Raw genomic sequence first — 17,899 nt, forward strand, 5'->3', positions numbered from 1 at the left:
TTTGCTACTTCTGGTATCATACCATAGTAAAAATCACTGGAGGAAGTTCTTGCCAGGGACTTGAGCCCAACAAGAGTGCATGCTTGAAGGGAATGTGAGAAGGAAAAGGATTGGGGGAATGAGCAGCAAAAGCCTGTACTCCTTAAGTTAACGTATAGGCCAATTTATTCTGATAACAAAATTGATCTGCAATGCAGCAATCAGTATGGTAGTAGTGCTTACTTGCCTATGTGATTCAGAAACTGTGATGACTCTCCCCACATGACTTCTAATGGTAGTTTGGTGTAGTTTTGCTTTGGAGTCAGACTCATGTACATGACAGAGCTTTGCTCACCAGACTTTGTGGTTTGATTAGTGCATTTGAGGTGAATCCACAATGCTAATCACTTCAATCCTTATAACATGGCTTGGTGTTTTGCTAAAATTCTAAAATGTCAAAATTGTAATAATAGCTGGTTTTATTCAACAGATTCAGCATTCAATATGATCCAAAACAGCATAACCAGGTGAAAAAAATTAAAACCAGAGATCATTGATTTCTTCTAACTAAAAATAGCAAACAACAGAAAAGGGTTATTGTTTACAATCAGTGATTATTTCTAGATTTCAAAAAGCAATATTTGGATGCAAGAAATTACAGCTAATTTACACCATACAGACATAGATTTCAAACTATGCAGCAAAATAGTTGTTCTTTGTGGTTGTGGAAGAGATATGATTCATGGTTCATAGCACAAGTTCACCTGACAAGTCTTAAAGTATGTCAAGTATGCTGCTTGTACATAAAAACTTTTGCCAACTATTTTTTTATGAAGATGCCTTGCTAAATAATTCCTCACTGTTTTTCCATTCATTTATGGAAGTCATAATATAAACACAAACACTTCCTCCACAGATGAAACTTTCAAGCAACTTGGACAATTTACATTGAGGTGCACAGCTGAGTTTTATTATAAAATAAAGAAGCCAATGCATCAGAAATATAAGTGGTTGCAGACAGAGGGTCCAGAAGTTTTTGGTTTATGCCTTGCAAATGTTTCCACAAAATCTACATGTTTGATTGAGCAGAGGTGATATAAAGTATGCACTAAAACAGATGTTGTGGTTACAGTGTGGAAACAAAATGTAATGGCCCCTTATTCCTATCCTTTGCGCTCTGTTTTCTTTCACTCAGACCCTCCATAAGTCCTACTTCTTTTGACCAAGCATTTGGTCAACTATTCATTGGCTTCATGTCAATTTCTATGAAGTTATGTCTGTGTCCTTGGGGCACTTCACTTCATTAAAAGCATGAACCAAATGACAGTTGTTGATGATGTGGACTATTTCCTTGCACATCAGTTGAAGACCTTGGTGAGTCCAGAACAGTGGCATTCCTTTGGAAGTTAACTGGCCAGTTGATACAAGGAGTTGTCTCTGATATCCAGACCTCCACATGCAATACAGAGGTGACAGAAGTGGAATATGGCTTGATGATCTTTTCTTTATATATCTGTGAACTATCAATGATGTTAGTAACTTGTTAGAATATACACAGTTGAGAGCATTGGAAGAAGTAAAGTTTGAGATAATTTGAGACCAAAGGATGCAAGGTGCTGCATTTTGAAAAGGCAAATCAGGGCAGGACTCACACACTTACTGGTAAGATCCTGGGGAGTGTTGCTGAACAAAGAGACTTTGGAGTGCAGGTTCATAATTCTTAAAGTGGAGTCACAGGTCGATAGGATAATGAAGAAGGTGCTTGGTATGCTTGCCTTCATTGATCAGTGCATTGAGTATCGGGGTTGGGCAGTCATGTTGCAGCTGTACAGGACTTTTGGAATACTGCATGCAATTCTGGTCTTCCTGCTATAAAAAAAACTTGTTGCAAAACATGAAGGATTCAGAAAATGTTTACAAGCATGTTGCCAGGGTTGGAGGGTTTCAGCGATAGGGTGAGGATGAAGCTTGGATAGGGTAAATAGACAAGGTCTTTTCCCTGTGGTGGGGGAGTTCAGAACTAGACAGCATAGGTTTAGGGTGAGAGGGGAAAAATTTAAAAGGAAAATAAGAACATAAGAACTAGGAACAGGAGTAGGCCGTCTGGCCCTTCGAGCCTGATCCACTAAGGGAACCTGAGGGGCAACCTTTTTACTCAAAGGATGGTGTGTGTATGGAATGAGCTACCAGAGGAAATGGTGGATGCTGGAACAATTGTAACATTTAAAAGGCATCTGGATGTGTAAATGAATAGGAAGGATTTAGAGAGATATGGGCCAAATGCGAGCAAATAGGACTAGATTGGAGTGGGATATCTGGTCGGTATGTATGGGTTGGACTGAAGTGTCTGTCCCGTGCTGTAAATCTCTTTCTCTCTATGATTGACATCCATATTGCTGACATTCCATTGTGAGTAATGGGATTCGAGTGACTTCTTGAGCATGAAAACCAGGTTCAGAATTAACTTGTGCATGTTGTGGTCTTGTGATACATTTTCAATCAGCTGTATTTTTCCAATAAGTGAAAAACATCCTAACCATCTGCACCATGCACCAATACAACAGAATAAACTGAAAAGTTATGCAGCTGAAGGTTCAGAATGAATTTGAGCTGCTCTGAAGTTTGGACTCCATGAATTTTACAGACAAATTTCAAAGTTCTTGTATTGAAGACATATATCTGGAACTACACTGAAGAAAATGCGACAGGATCAAAAAGTTTGGTTTTCAAAGATTTTGATGTTTCCAACGTCTTCACAGGTGATGGAACTGTGGTCTGATAGACTTCACACTCTTGCTATTTTGCATCATCCGTGGTTTTGACCAAACATGCTGTTGAATTGCATCCAAAATGTGTTCCTAAGTTGTAATCAATCAATCAACAAACATCAAAATTCTGCATTTATTTATGAGGTACAGGAGCACTGTTTGGTCACTTGAGCCTGCTGTGCTCTTTGGTAAGATTGATCTGATTGTGCACTGAGCTCTACTTTAGCAGCTGAAGGTTCAGAATGAATTTGAACTGCTCTGAAGTTTGGACTCCATGAAGAATTTGGCAACCTTGTCAATCAAAAATGTATCTACCTTAGGCTAAAAAACATTCATTTTGCCGTCTGCAAAAGGCAATTTTTCAAACAAAGTACCCTCCAAGAGAAAAAAAATCTCTTCATTTCCATCTTAAATACAAGACTCTTTAATTCCCAAGCTACAAGCTCTTCCCACAAGGGGACACATCCTCTAGACAACTACTTTGTCAACTCCCCTTTGGATCTTAGATGGTTCAATAAGATCACCTCCCATTCTTCTGAACTCTACAGGATACAGACTCAACTGATTCAATCTCTCCTCAGAAGATAACCCCATCCCAATAATGAGGTGAGTGTATCTTTTCTGAACTAATTCTAATGCCATTATAACTTCCCTCCCTAAGGAGACCAAACCTGTATCCGGAACTTCAGATGTGGTCTGTCTCCTTTACATGCTGCATAATTTCTAAAGTTAGGTGCTGAAGCGAAAATTGTCTTTGAAAACACTTGAGTTTCTAAACTCAATGAACTTGTGGGCAATCACAAGAATGAGGGTGATCCAATGTTAATCTGAATGGTGAGAAAGAAATTGTATGTAATGCAGAAACCATAATATACACCAGCGTATTTCCCATGAATACAGACCGAAAAGTGAGCAGAAACTTGCTTTTGAGTCAGGATGGGGAGTGAAATAAGAGCAGAGAGCATGAGGTCAAATTCATGATCACAGGATGGCGGAGTGTTTGGGGTTGAAGGTGTTTTCATGATGATGGAGCCAAGACACATTCTAGAATGAGAAACTCACATGCTGGCAGGCAGCTGTACTCAGTCTTGAGAGTGTGGTGCTGGAAAAGCACGGCAGGTCAGGCAGCATCTGAGGAGTAGGAGAATTGATGTTTCAGGAATAAGCCCTCCTGGTGCAGGGCTTATGCCTTAAATATCAATTCTCCCACTACTCGGATGCTGCCTGACCTGCTGTGCTTTTCCAGCACCACACTCTAAATTTTGATCTCCAGCATTTGCAGTCCTCATTTTCTCCCAGCTGTACTCAGTCTGGCTATTTTTCTAATGTGCTGATCATGTCACAATTTTCCATTGTTAACATAGACCAGGCAGCAGTGATTGATTCTAACAAGAATATCGATGATGCTATGTTTTTTTACATACATATAGACACCAATTGTTTCAGGTAAAAGACATATTTTCAAATATATGATCAATCAACAAGTGCATTTCTCAATATGATGAATTTCTATGTGCAAACATGGGACAGTGGAACACTGGAATACTTCAGGAAGCATAGTGATTTCCTGTGAGCACTCACGCCCATCCCAAGTAAACAAAAAGCACCCATTAGACATTTTCAAATGAAGCCACAGCATGAGAGATGATTACAGTCTGTGTGCTATGAAACTAATCAGGAACATGGATTTTTCTTTTTCTAAACAGTCTATATTTTATTTTAATTCTCCATTCTGTCAATTTGAACATTTTTTTTCTTCCAATAGCAAATGCTTAGTAGTGCCTTGTTCGCTGAAAGTCTCCTCTGTCAGGCACCATCGAGACCACAATGAAGCTGAAGCTCAGTGATTATAGTTCTTTCCAGATTAATTCAATTCTTTCTGTTTCTGTGCTCACTAACTCTTTTAAGTCAGTTGTCTCCAAAGACACCAAAAGTACTAATTATTTCACAATTAAATTGCATGCAAAATCCACAGAAATAGACAGAAGAGCAAGTGTTTAAAGTGAATGAGAATTCATAGTAATTACAAACAATCCTCTTTTTATTCTTCTGCATGGAGTATGTTAAAAGTGATACACAAGTACCAACAATTTGATTGCCTGCAGAAGTAGCTGAAACAGGAGTTGGTCACTTGAGAAAAAACAATTTTAGCTTAAGTGGCTTGCAGTTACAATGCACAACTAGTCAAATTTACACAGGATTGATAAAGTAACTTTATTGGCATTGGTTGAACCAAAATGCTTCACACCCAGTGCTATGAACGTGTGTTCACTTTGCAAAGCTTACAGAAACTATTTCACTGAATAAACAGCAAATTCGATAATCCAGAAAAACTGCATGTTCAGTAGCGGTCCATGATTTCAGGACATTGCCTGACTGCCATTTAATGCCTCCTATGTAGAATACAACAGTGATTTTGCTGTGAAAGTAGAGGCTACTTGTATCTTGAAATCTACCATTGATACACTGGGCAATGAGATTCCATACCATAAAGATAATGGTGAACGACTTAGACATCGTATTCCCTAGAGATGCATGAAGTGGACAAAACAGTTTATTCTCTGCTGTTCCTCCAGCATCGGCTAACCAGCAAAGAGATCTCTCCTGTCTGATGCCAATTCATCATGAATTATCCTTTTCTTCTCTGTCCTTGCACGTGGTACATCCCGTTTAATTCAAGTTACTCAGGAAACATACGTCACCCCATTTCACCTCTTGCTTTTCTGCCCAAACATTTACATCTTGTTTCTTGGATTATTGACATGTCTACCATAGTGGCATAAAAAGCATCCTCCTTTCATGATCTTGAAAATGTCTATTATCGTTCCGTAACCTTGTCTGCTTGAAGCAAAATGTTCCTAGTCTATGGCTTTGCCAGGTAACTTGAAATCTGCATTCCTCATACAAACTGAATAATATTTCTCTTGCACCTTCTCCAAATCTTTGGCTGCATGGCTCCACAAAATGATATGTATTTTAAATGAATGTCAAACTAGTTACTGTTACTTTCAGGATCATGGCTGAAAAATATTTTTACTGGTGTGATTGTAGTGCCTCCTATGTCAACAACACTGGGAAGTTAATATGCCAGTTCCTATAAAGAATTGTCAGGCTTATTGATTGTAAGAGATGTTATTCTTTTTTAGACTTGAAGACTAAAAGGCTGGTTTTCGAAAATTATGCTTCAGTTGGGGAGCCTTGGTTCTCCAAGTCTGAAGTCTATACTGCAAAAGCATGCACAAGATACCCACTCTGTGATTTTCTTTCCATTAAAATTAATCCAGTTATGAACTCCCAGTGAGCAGGTTTCCCCCTCGGAGCACATTTTTTGCAAAGTATGCTGTGGTAATGGCACCACTTAATTAGTCTACTCTGATAATTGATAGCCACTGAAATACAATGTCTGCACTGAAACTGTAGTCGGTCGGTGAGCAGAAAGTAGACCAAAATGAACGAAAACAACAGTGCCAATTAAGGAAGAGCTAACTCTCATTTTTCTGGCATGTTTCATATGCTTAAAATATCAGAAAGAGCATACCATAACCATTAATTACTTTCGGTGCAGTGGTTATTGCTTCATGGGCAAATGGGACCAGTTAGTTCACCATCTGGCCTCGTAGAAAGGAAAGCAGATCAACAAAGCTTTGAGATGGCGTTGGGTGATGGAGAAATGATGTCAGGATACGGACAAAACTCCCTGTTCTTTTGAGAGAACATTTGGCAACTGTTCCACAATCATGGTAATATGGAGACAGTCCATCAGTTTTAACATTTTCATTTCGGGAAAACTATACCAACTATGGGCCCATTGTGATCTTGGATTGCATGACCAAGTTCGACTTTTGAGTTGAGAGCAGGGTGCCTGTCAAAAGGTAGAGATGTCAACCTTTACTGAGGTTCTGTAAATAATTCATCCAGCCATTGGTGATGATGCCCTTCATTATCCCTGTGTGGCACGGTAGCACAGTGGTTAGCATTGCTGCCTCACAGCGCTAAAGACCAAGGTTCAAATCCCACCTTGGGGAACCATCTGTGTGGAGTTTGTACATTCTCCCCGTGTCTGAGTGGGTTTCCTCTGGTTTCCTTCCACAGTCTAAAGATGTGCAGGCTAGGTGAATTGGCCACGCTAAATTGCCTGTGGTATTAGGGGTAAATGTAGGGTAATGGGTCTGGGTGGGTTGCTCTTCAGAGGGTTGGTGTGGACTTGTTGGGATGAAGGGCCTGGTTCCACACTGTAAGTAATCTAATCTATCTCTTGACTGAAGCTATGTTAATCCTCCCGAAATCTCTTTGCCAATCCCTTCTCTCTCATATTTTAAGACACTTGATCAAAGATAACTTGTCGACCAAGCTTTTGGGCCATTTGTCCTAATATCTCCTCACTTGGCTCAGTGTGAAATCTTGTTTAATAACTGTCCTGTGAAGTGTTTTACAACATGGAAGACATGAAAAACATGTACACCATTGTGACAAACTGAAAATATTTCAGCAATCCATCATACGATACTCACAGGTTGTCCCAATTCCAAGAATGCTGAGCATTGGCAATCTTTGTTAATATATTATCGCCATATTTTACTGATGAAAACCAAATTTAATTTGTTACTGTTAGCACCATCTAATGATGACCTTGGCTTTGTTTTAATCTGGATCCAAAGTGCATTTTATTCTCCAACACTTAAGAGATTCAATTTTGGAAAGAATCAAGTTGATTCTAATCATTTTTCATCAATAAGCGCACATGGCTGTGGAATCAGAACTGCATAATGCTGGGTAATTCCTCTCTATGTCATGTTTCATATGCTTAAACACTTCACAGCACTTCCACTGATTTCATTGCTGACTTCAGCCTTCCCCTTCTGTCTGGTCACTACCATACCACATTTGGCATATACCTTGTAAATATGGTTGCCAACCCTATATGACTAGCCTGAAGGCTGCCAGGAATTGAAGCTCTATCACCAGAATGAAAAGGACCAGGATATTAAAAATGACATTTTAAAATCATTTTCTTTGATTTCTCAATAGCAAATTTGAAAACACTAAAAATGGTGGAAAATGGTGTTTGGCCGTCAATCAAGCTTCATTCAATGGGGTAATGAGTCTTTTTGCTTTACATCTGGCAGACAAAGGCAGTGCATCACAAGGCTGCATACATTAGCTAACAATAGCTAAAGTATAAGGAAAAATCATATATTCTCCAGGAGTTCATTTATTCACAGGTGACAAGCCTACATACAAACTTCTAGGGAGCACCCAAAAACTTAACATGTCCAACAAAAAAAGTTTAAAAAAAAGTTGTGAAATTATCTAAAGCACCAATCATGGCAAACCTGAACAACGACATGCAATTCTGACAACATGTAAATATTTCTAAGAGTCAGCTTTTCAGACTGTTAAAGAATCAAGCAAAATATTTCTCCATTAAAACCTAAACAGTAGCCAATATTCCAAAAAAATTTGATAAGTCTGGTGATGGCACCAAAACTTGGAACAAGATCCAATACAGGAATACACAGGACTGTGGTAAAGAACAACTGTTTCCGGTTGTAAGTTTGCTCATTGAGCTGATCAATTTGATCTCAGATGTTTCATCGGCATGCTAGGTAACATCATAAGTGAGCCTCCAATGAAGCGCTGATGTTCTGTCCAGCTTGCTATTTACGTGTCTTGGTCTATTGTGGTGGGTGACATCACTTTTTCTGAGAGGTTGGTAAATGGGGTCCAAGTTGATGTGTTTGCTAATGTCATATGTTAATTTTAAATCTGATGTATAAACATTTTTGTTAAGCAAAGGTATTAAACACAGTGGGCCAAAGCAGGTTTATGGAGTTTGGCCATGGATCAGCCATGATCTCATTCAATGGCAGAACAGATTTGAAGGGCTGAGTGGCCTACTTCTGTTCCTTTGCTTCTAGATTGTGGCATCAACCAACTTAAAGTAAATGGAACAACATCTAAAATAAATCAAATAAGGATGAGTGGCTGCAAACTCCATCCTGACCTAAGGTATTCAGCTTGAACTCAGCATGTCTTTTTAATCATTCTTGGGACATGGGGGACAGTGGAAAAGCCAGTATATTGATCTTAGCTATCTGCCTTTCAAAAAGCAAAGGTTGTTTGCAAAACACTAAGCTTGCATTCTTCAGTATTTTCTGTGTTTGTTTCAACATTCCAGGTGTTTAAATTAGTGGAAATGCTTATTGCCTGGCACTTGTGTGGCACCCAAATTAATTCCCCTAATTTGTTCAATGTGAAGTTATCTCGGTTTTGCCCTGTGAGAGTATAAAATGCTTCATTATCTGAGAACTGGCAAATTGAAAGTTATAATTATCAATAAACAATTTCACCCCTGACTGCTGAAATGGGGGAAGCTCATTAGTGAAGCAGCTGAAGGTAACTGGGCCTCAGATATGGCCCTGAAAAATTCCTGCAATAATGTTCTCTGTATTTAGTTGTGCTAGGAGGATAACTGCACTTCTTTAGATTAGATTATTTACAGAGTAGAAACAGGCCCTTTGGCCCAACAAGTCCATACCGACCCACCACCTTGACCCATTCCCCTACACCTAATACTGCAGGCAATTTAGTATGGCCAATTCAATTAACCTGCACATTTTTGGATTGTGGGAGGAAACCCGCACAGATTTGGGGTGAATGTGCAAACTCCATACAGACAGTTGTCCGAGGCAGGAATTGAACCCAGGTCTCTGGCACTGGGAGGCAGCAGTGCTAACTGCTGTGCCACCATGCTGCAAAGGTAACAGAGCTATAAATCCAAAGCATCAATATTTTGGCTTATTTTGAAATGAAGAAGAGCATGATCAATGATAATTGGACCATGAATGTTTCACTGTTGTTTCAAAATTGTTTCACTGCTTGCATTAAACTTTTGCTTTGCTTTCATAAATGGTATTGAGAAAATGTAAAGATAATGTTTGAAGCTTTGGTGCTGAGCTAATACAGCTGTTCTTGGAGGATGGATTTGCCAGGAAGACAGGAGCAGTTTTCAAAGAAATTGCGTCAAAACTGAACCCACAGACAATTAAAGGCATGAATGCACATTTTAAAATGACTTTTTACAACCACATAATAAAACATGAAGGAGGGAATGGGTCACAATTTCAGGAGATAGGAAACTGACCAAATACAAGAACAACCACAGCACTGCATTGTGTCTATATTACCAGAAGTTCAACAAATCCAAAGAACAGCAAGAGATGAGAAATGAAATGCCAACCTTACCTTCAACTCTTACATCATGAGCAAAGAGTCATTTCTTGGTCTGGACTGCCTGCATATATATTATTTTCTTAAGCATTTCACACCAAATGATATTCTTTCAACTAACCAGTGCATGAAAGAAATGTGAATAGAAAAATCCTTGAAAGTGCATTTTCAAAAGTCAACATAACCTATCTGCAGATGGAATTCAGGGTCATATCAATCATCATTCAGAAAAAGTTCAGTCACTATAAATATTGAATATTATATCTTCGATCAATACTTTTATTGGCAGGAATTGTTTTGTCTCAATTTCTGTTTCATATTTTGAGAGAACATGGAAAAGTGCAGTACAGGTCCTTCAGCCTTTAATGTTGTGCCGATCTTTTATCCTCCTCTCAGATCAAACTAACCTCTCTACCCATGGGCGGCACAGTGGTTAGTACTGCTGCCTCACAGTGCCAGAGACCCAGGTTCAATTCCCACCTCAGGCAACTCTCTGTGTGGAGTTTGCACATTCTCCCCATGTTTGCATGGGTTTGCTCCAGTTTCCTCCCACAATCCAAAAATGTGCAGGGCAGATGAATTGACCATGCTAAATTGCCCATAGTGTTAAGTTAAGGAGTAAATGTAGACAATGTGTCTGGGTGGGTTGCGTTTCGGCAGGTCGGTGTGGACTTGTTGGGCCCAAGGGCCTGTTTCCACACTGTAAGTAATCTAACCCTTCATTTTACTCTCATCAATGTGCCTATCCAAGAGTTGTGGAAATATCCCTAATGTATCTCACTCTACTACCACCACTGGCAATGCATTCCATGCACCCACCACTATGTTTAAAGAACCTACCTCTGACACCTCCCCCAAGCCTTCCTCCAATCAGCTTAAAATATGCCCCCTCGTTATAGCCATTTCTGCCCAAGGAAAAAGTCTCTGGCTATGCACTCTTTGGCTCTCATCATCTTGTACACCTCTATCAAGTCACTCTCATCCTTCTTCGCTCCAATGAGAAAAGCCCTAGTTCCCATAAGCTTTCTTCATTCCGGGCAGAATCCTGATAGATCTCCTCTACATCCTCTCAAAAGCTTCCACATCCTTCCTATAATGAGGCGACAAGAACTGAACACAATATTCCAAGTGTGGTCTAACTAGGGCTTTGTAGAGCTGCAGCATAACTTCACACCTCTTAAACTCAATCCCCCGCTAATGAAAGCCAACGCACAATACACATTCTTAACAACCCTATCAGCTTGGATGGCAGCTTCGAGGGATCTATGGACATGAACCCAAGATTCCTCTGTTCCTCCACACTGCCAAAAATCCTGCCTTTAACCTTGTATTCTGTATTCAAATTCGACCTTCCAAAATGAATTACTTCACACTTTTCCAGGTTGAACTCCATCTGCCACTTCTCAGTCCAACTTTGCATCCAATCAATGTCCTGTTGCAACCTCCACACTATCCACAACTCCATCAACCTTTGTGTCATCAACAAACTTACTAAACTACCCTTCCACTTCCTCATCCAAGTCATTTACAAAAATCACAAAGAGCAGAGGTCTGAGAACAGATACCTGCAGAACACCACTGGTCACTAAATTCAGAGTCTTGGCAGTAGTATAAATGCAATTGAAAATACAATGCTTCCAAAGTCCTTCAGGTCAATAACTATCTCACCAAAGTTAATTAATCTCCTCAGTGTCTTGGGCACAGTACTTCTTTCAAGTCATTATCCATTCCCTGGAGGTCTAGCAACTGCTGGGAATTCCACTGAGGAAATAATATGTCAAAAGTAATTTGTTGCACCATGTCACCCTGATGATGATTTGGTGTCTTCCAGCACAATTGTGTCTTGCTGCTAATTGAGAAATCCACTGGGGTCATGGCTCACATGACCTTCTCAATCGGCAGCATCAACAACAGAACACTCATTCAGTCTTTTGTTATAGCTGAACCTTAATTATCAAATTGACTCAAACATTTTCTTGGTCTTCAATTGTAAAGCAGTTTGGAACTTCCTTGTGTTGTGGAATTGAAAGATTTGTGTTCCTTTGCCAGTTTCTGTTTGAGAATGATAGCCAGGTTTTAAAAGAAAAGCTGGTGCCTGGTGATAGTAAAGTGGCATAAGAAAGGCATGATGCATTGGTTAACAAGGTTCTGAATAACTTTGAGAGAAAATGCAAATGATGTTTGACATTCTATGAAACAAATGACAAGTAGTACATGGCGGATGTATTTCTCAAGCTCAGATTCACAACACAGTGAGGCACAAATCTCATGGCTTTGGTTTTTTATCATCTTCTCCACGTTAGAATACAGCAGAACTAAACTGCCAGAAGCAAAATACTGCAAAATGTTGAAGATGTGAAATAAAAGCAAGGAAAGAAATGGAAATACTCACATGCTGGGCAGCATTTGTGGCAGTGAATTCAACCAAAAACATCAAGTGCATCTGTCTTCACAAATGCTGTCTGACCTGTGAAGTACTTGCAGAAACTTGCCTGTATTTAGCAATTTCGTGGAAAACCTGAGATCTGACATCTATCTTTTGAAGGTTAGGAACCCATGGACAAATTTTAGTCTCAATGCACTTGAAACCAAAGCAGGTTCAACCATGGCGCGCTGTCTTAAATTTAATCAGTTGTGTATTCACTCTGTCTGGATGATAAGGGATGGGGAGTAATATCGAAATTGAAATCTACCCACTCTCCAAGATGTCTGAGGCAGAGTTAGAAAACATGGCAATGTGAGAAAGAAATACCTTAGGGTTTCTTCTGGCAAAACTACATGCTCAATTGCAGCTGTTCAAGTGTATGTTTTTGACAGTAGATCCACAAAACAAGAACAAATACTGTACAGTCTTGGGCTATGGGAGGGAGAGAGATGAACAAGACTTGTTGTCCATTATTCGTAAAAGGTCTCTATTTTTGGCACCTTTAATTAATAACTGTGCTATTTTATTCAAGCTCTCAAGATGAAGATCAAAGAAGTCAAGAAGGAAAATGGAGATCGGAAAATCATTCCACAGAAGAAGAAAAAGCCTCTGAAACTGGGACCGCTCAAGAAAAAGGACCTGAAGAAGCTGACCTTGTACATTAAGAATGGGGCAGACTGCCCTTGCCACCAGCTAGACAATCTCAACAGTAACTTCCTCATCATGGGTCGTAAGGTGAACAAACAGAATCTCCTGACAGTTATTCACAGGTGGGACAAAAAGAGCAAGGAAGTCAAAAAAGCTGTGAAGAAAATGAAGACTCATGTATGTCCCACATTCCAGGGTGTCTTCAAATGATGTTCTGCCTTGTCTTTAATCAATCAAGAGCGGTTGAACTTGCACATGCATTTTTAAAATAAAAGTTAAACTGATTTTTTTCCATAAAATAGGATGTCCCTTTTGAACTATGATTTTCCCCTTTTACTTAGATCCTGTGTGTAATGAAAGTATTTTTTATTTCTTTCTGTTAATCAGTACAATAGCATAGACTATTAAGCCAGAGAGAGGGAAAGAAATTTTAAAGGGAGGTATTTGGATAAAGTCTATGTTTTTTCTGCTAATTAAATATCATCCAGCAATGTTCAGACAGATAAAAACCTCTCTAATGGGCAAGCAGTCCTATGGTCCTCTTGGGCTGTGATAACTTTACCTTTACCTGTAGAAAGGGAGTCATTACTCAGGCCCTTTAAAAGTGCAATTGGATGGAATTTAAATTTAGAAATGATGTTTGGAGTATAACAGAAATTTTTCAGCCTTTATGACCCCATCTCTCATGCCCACGTGATCTCTGAAGAACCACAAGAGGGAAATAAAAGCACAGTTTTGAAAAAAAAGTCACTTGAGTATTGTATTCAGTGAGCACTTGGTTGGATTATATATGTGATTGGCTACCTGGGAAGTTTCAGATCTGCTTAAAGATTCTGGGTACAGACAAAGTTGCCAAAAAACCACTTGGCTTCTGCCCAAAGTGCTGACCTGTAAACACTCACTGTTGCAGATTATAACTAACATCTGACCATCACTTTCTCCCTCGGTATAATTGCAAGATAAAAACTTCTTAAAAGATTCATCAAACATCCATATGGTATTGAACTTGGACTGTTTCCAAAGACTCCCATCTCCTTCTGGCACTGCAGCTTTACAGACTGACAGCTTTGAACAGCTCGAATGTGTTCACATAGAATTAACAAGTAATTTGGAAAAGATGAGCCTTGTGTAATGGACAAATTAGGAAAAGGTTCAGAGAGAACTAAGTTTTGTTCTTTGTAGATTTGAGGACATGAGTTAGGGAGGTTTTCGGTTACAAACTTTTTAAAGTAGAGCTTCACTTCTGTTGGTGTTTACCAAAAGACAAATTTTATACTGGAACAATTATCAGCAGCTTCTTCATTTCCTGCGTTTAGTCTTCTGTGCGTTAATAATCATTTATGATTTCTCTTACAGATTTACCTGCGTTCAGTAAAGCAATGGTACAATGGTGTTTCTGTATCACACTGATATATTTTCATCTCTTTCAATGTGTTATCAACTCATTTAAAGTTCTAAACAAAAAGACTGCACTGTGAATATATCATTCTACCATGACAAAGTATCTGGAGAAGTATTATTTTCACCTGACTTTATTTCACTAATTTCAAACAGTTTGGATAATTGCTCAGAGTAAAGAGCTGCTTCCTTTGTAGTTCCTTGTAATTAGACCTGCTTTTTGAAAATAAATGGGTTCAAAATTTGAATTCTGCTTCATATTTCAAAATCTGCTCTTTATAAAGTTGATCTATCTGCGGGAACAGAGGCACAGAAGGATAACCAAACTGGAAATTTAGCCAAACGACCATCAGATCAGGAACTACCAAGAAGAATGCCAAGAAAGTTGGACATGCCCACCTTATGTTGCTCTAGGTTAATCTCTGATCAGGTTGTTTTCAGATCGAACTGGGATCTATTAGAGGAGGGCATTTGCCTTCTTGGAACTCTAATGATCACACTGTTGGAAGGGAAGGACCATAGTGGCAAATTAACTATCTTGTTCAGATGAGAGAGGACTAAAATATGTTCTCTCTTCTGCACTGAGATATCAGGGCAAAAATAAACTCATCCAAGTCCTTTCATTGCCCTGCAATATTCATTTGTTGATCAATGTGTGATGTGCATAATTCAGCAGCGGTGCTCCCTCACATAACCAAATAGCCCTTGATAACAAGGAGTGGCTACTTGGTTGATAACTAGAGCCACATCTCAACTTGGTTGGAAACAGACCAAGAGAAAGCTGGTTTGTACATGAAAAACCATTTCTGTAAGATTTAAATGCAAATTACAAACTTGCTTTTTTAAATGCAAATTACAAACTTGCTTTTCAGTCACATGACAGGGGAAGGAGGTTGCAGAAATGTTGGTCAACCTGAAAAAGAGTCAAGCAAATTCACAACTAGACCTTTACCTCAGATTGCCAGTCTGTATGCACATGGAAGCATTTGCTCCATCAAGTGATGTCCATATTAAGTGGATCCACATTTGTTTCAGAGCAACTGGTTTTTTTGGGTAATTTGATAATAATGAATTGCATATGTAGTGAACAAAAATGTTAAGAGTTGTTTAATCCTCCGTCTGACATTTGAAGGAAAGGAGATATTCATTTTAAACCATTCAATTCAACACAGCTGAAGAGGAAACAAATGTACACAGTATTAAAGTGGGAGGTAAAATGGCTATCTTCCCACATAGGTAAGCAAAGCACCATCTCATACTTACCTTACATATGTGCAATGTTCACTTCACAGATGTGATCTCAAAATTCAGCCAGAGTTACTTTCCTCTGGGTATAACAAGTTAGAACAAAAAACCCCTTAATTTTACACTTGCCACAAGCAAATATTGACTACCTGATTTTGTAGTAATTCAATCTAAAGAAACATTTACCCTTGTACATGTTGAAACTGCTGCTTCAAAAGTTATTTTTCAACAAGATGTGAAGACACAACATGCAAATGCAATACTGAGCGCAAACACAGAAGGAAAAGAAAGGCACCTCATTATGGGAAATGAATTCATGCTGTACAGCTGAATGATACTGTTGTTATTATTTACTGGAGGAAGTTAAGGGACCTGCAGCAGGGTTGATGCTGAAAGAGATCCTTATACTGACAGGGTGGACACCAATGTGGAATGGTTATCGATGTTGCTAACAATGGGGCAGGGTGGTTTTGCATGTCATCACATCAAATGGTTCTGTATCTGACACTTGATTGACCTTCAGCCAAAAAATATGCCAGCGTTATAATCATAAAGTCATACAGCATGGAAACAGACACTTCAGTCCAACCAGTCCATGCCGACCATAATCCTATACTAAACTAGTTCCACCTGTCTGCTCCTGGCCCATAGCCCTCCAAACCTTTCCTATTTGTCTACTTATCCAAATGTCTTTTAAATGCCGTAATTGTATCTATATTGACCACTTTCTCAGGAAGTTCATTACACACGTAAACACTGTCTGTGTAAGAAATTTGCCCCCAGTGTCTTTTTTAAATCGCTATTCTTTCACCTTAAAAACCCCAAGGATATTTCCCATCCTAGGGAAAAGACACCTACCATTCACCCTTTGTATCCCCTCATTATTTTATATAATTATATAAGGTTGTCTCTCAACGTCCTACACTCCAATGAACAAAATCCCAGCCAATCTAGCCTTTCTTTATAATTTAAACCTTCCATACTCAGCAACATCCTGGTAAATCTCTTCCGAACCCTCTCCAGCTTAATAATATCCTTCCTATAATTAGGCGACCAGAACTGGGCACAGTATTCCAAAAGAGGCCTCATCAATGTAATGTACAACTTCAACATGACTTACCAACTCCTATACTCAAAGCACAGAGCAATGAAGGCAAGCATACTAAATGCTTTTTTAACCATCCAGTCTCTTTGTGACGCAAACTTAAAAGAATTACGTGCCTGAACCCCTAGGTCCCTCTGTTCTACAACACTATCCAAGGCTCTACCATTAACAATGTAAGCCCTCCCCTTAAAATGTAAAATGCACTGATTGAGTGACATCAAAATGTTCTCAGCTTTGCATAGCAGAGGATGCCTGCTCCAGTAGCTTTACGTCCTAGACAAGCCAGGTTGAAATACGCATCTGCATTCAACAGGGAAAAGGGAAGCAGATTGAGCTTTTAAATCACTCAGGATCCAGTCACCAAATGCATGACTCCACGTCCAAAATTGTGTTGGTGCCTTTTGACGACATAGTTGATCATACTGGGGAGCCATACTTTGGAAAGATTCACAGTCACACATCAGTTTGTGCCAAGGTTCAGGGTGGAAGAGTCTTGCAGTTGATCTCATCATCCCATTACTGGGGAATAAATAATCATAAAATGTTTCTAATTAGTTTTGCTCTATATGTATTACTCTTTTAACTGAAAATATCTCCAGTATTAAAAAAAACAGAAATAGCAGGGAAGAGATGCAGAGTGGGGAAGGGTTCCGAGAAGCCACTTTTGATAATACTGGAATAATTCACCACCCACTGGAAAAGTTAACCACAATATCAAATTGTTAAAAAAAAAATTGTGGCAAGAAAGGTGGCACATGAGAAGTTTGGTCTGAATCTAATAAACAGCAAAGAATAAGCACAAAATGAGGATGTAACTGATAGAATAAAAACAGATGTAGTGTATGACGAATTTCAGAGGGCTTTTAGATTAGATTAGATTACTTACAGTGTGAAAACAGGCCCTTCGGCCCAACAAGTCCACACTGACCCGCCGAAGCGCAACCCACCCAGACCCATTCCCCTACACCTAACACGACGGGCAATTTAGCATGGCCAATTCACCTGACCTGCACATTTTTGGACTGTGGGAGGAAACTGGAGCACCCGGAGGAAACCCCACGCAGACACGGGGAGAACGTGCAAACTCCACACAGTCAGTCA

The 17,899-nt window shown here is 39.3% G+C and overlaps 1 protein-coding gene across 2 annotated transcripts in view; it reads left to right on the forward strand.

The window, feature by feature from the left end:
* Positions 1-14,678, forward strand: part of LOC132836861 (secreted frizzled-related protein 1-like) — a 107,528-nt gene extending 92,850 nt beyond the window's left edge. For both annotated transcript variants that reach the window (XM_060856406.1, XM_060856405.1), the window contains exon 3: positions 12,935-14,678. In XM_060856406.1, coding sequence (XP_060712389.1) covers positions 12,935-13,260 — 326 coding nt within the window. In that variant the 3' untranslated portion in view covers positions 13,261-14,678. The remainder of the gene's footprint in view (positions 1-12,934) is intronic.
* The last annotated feature ends 3,221 nt before the right edge of the window (positions 14,679-17,899 follow it).

The sequence above is a fragment of the Hemiscyllium ocellatum genome, chromosome 48 (assembly GCF_020745735.1).
Source record: "Hemiscyllium ocellatum isolate sHemOce1 chromosome 48, sHemOce1.pat.X.cur, whole genome shotgun sequence".
NCBI lineage: Eukaryota > Metazoa > Chordata > Chondrichthyes > Orectolobiformes > Hemiscylliidae > Hemiscyllium > Hemiscyllium ocellatum.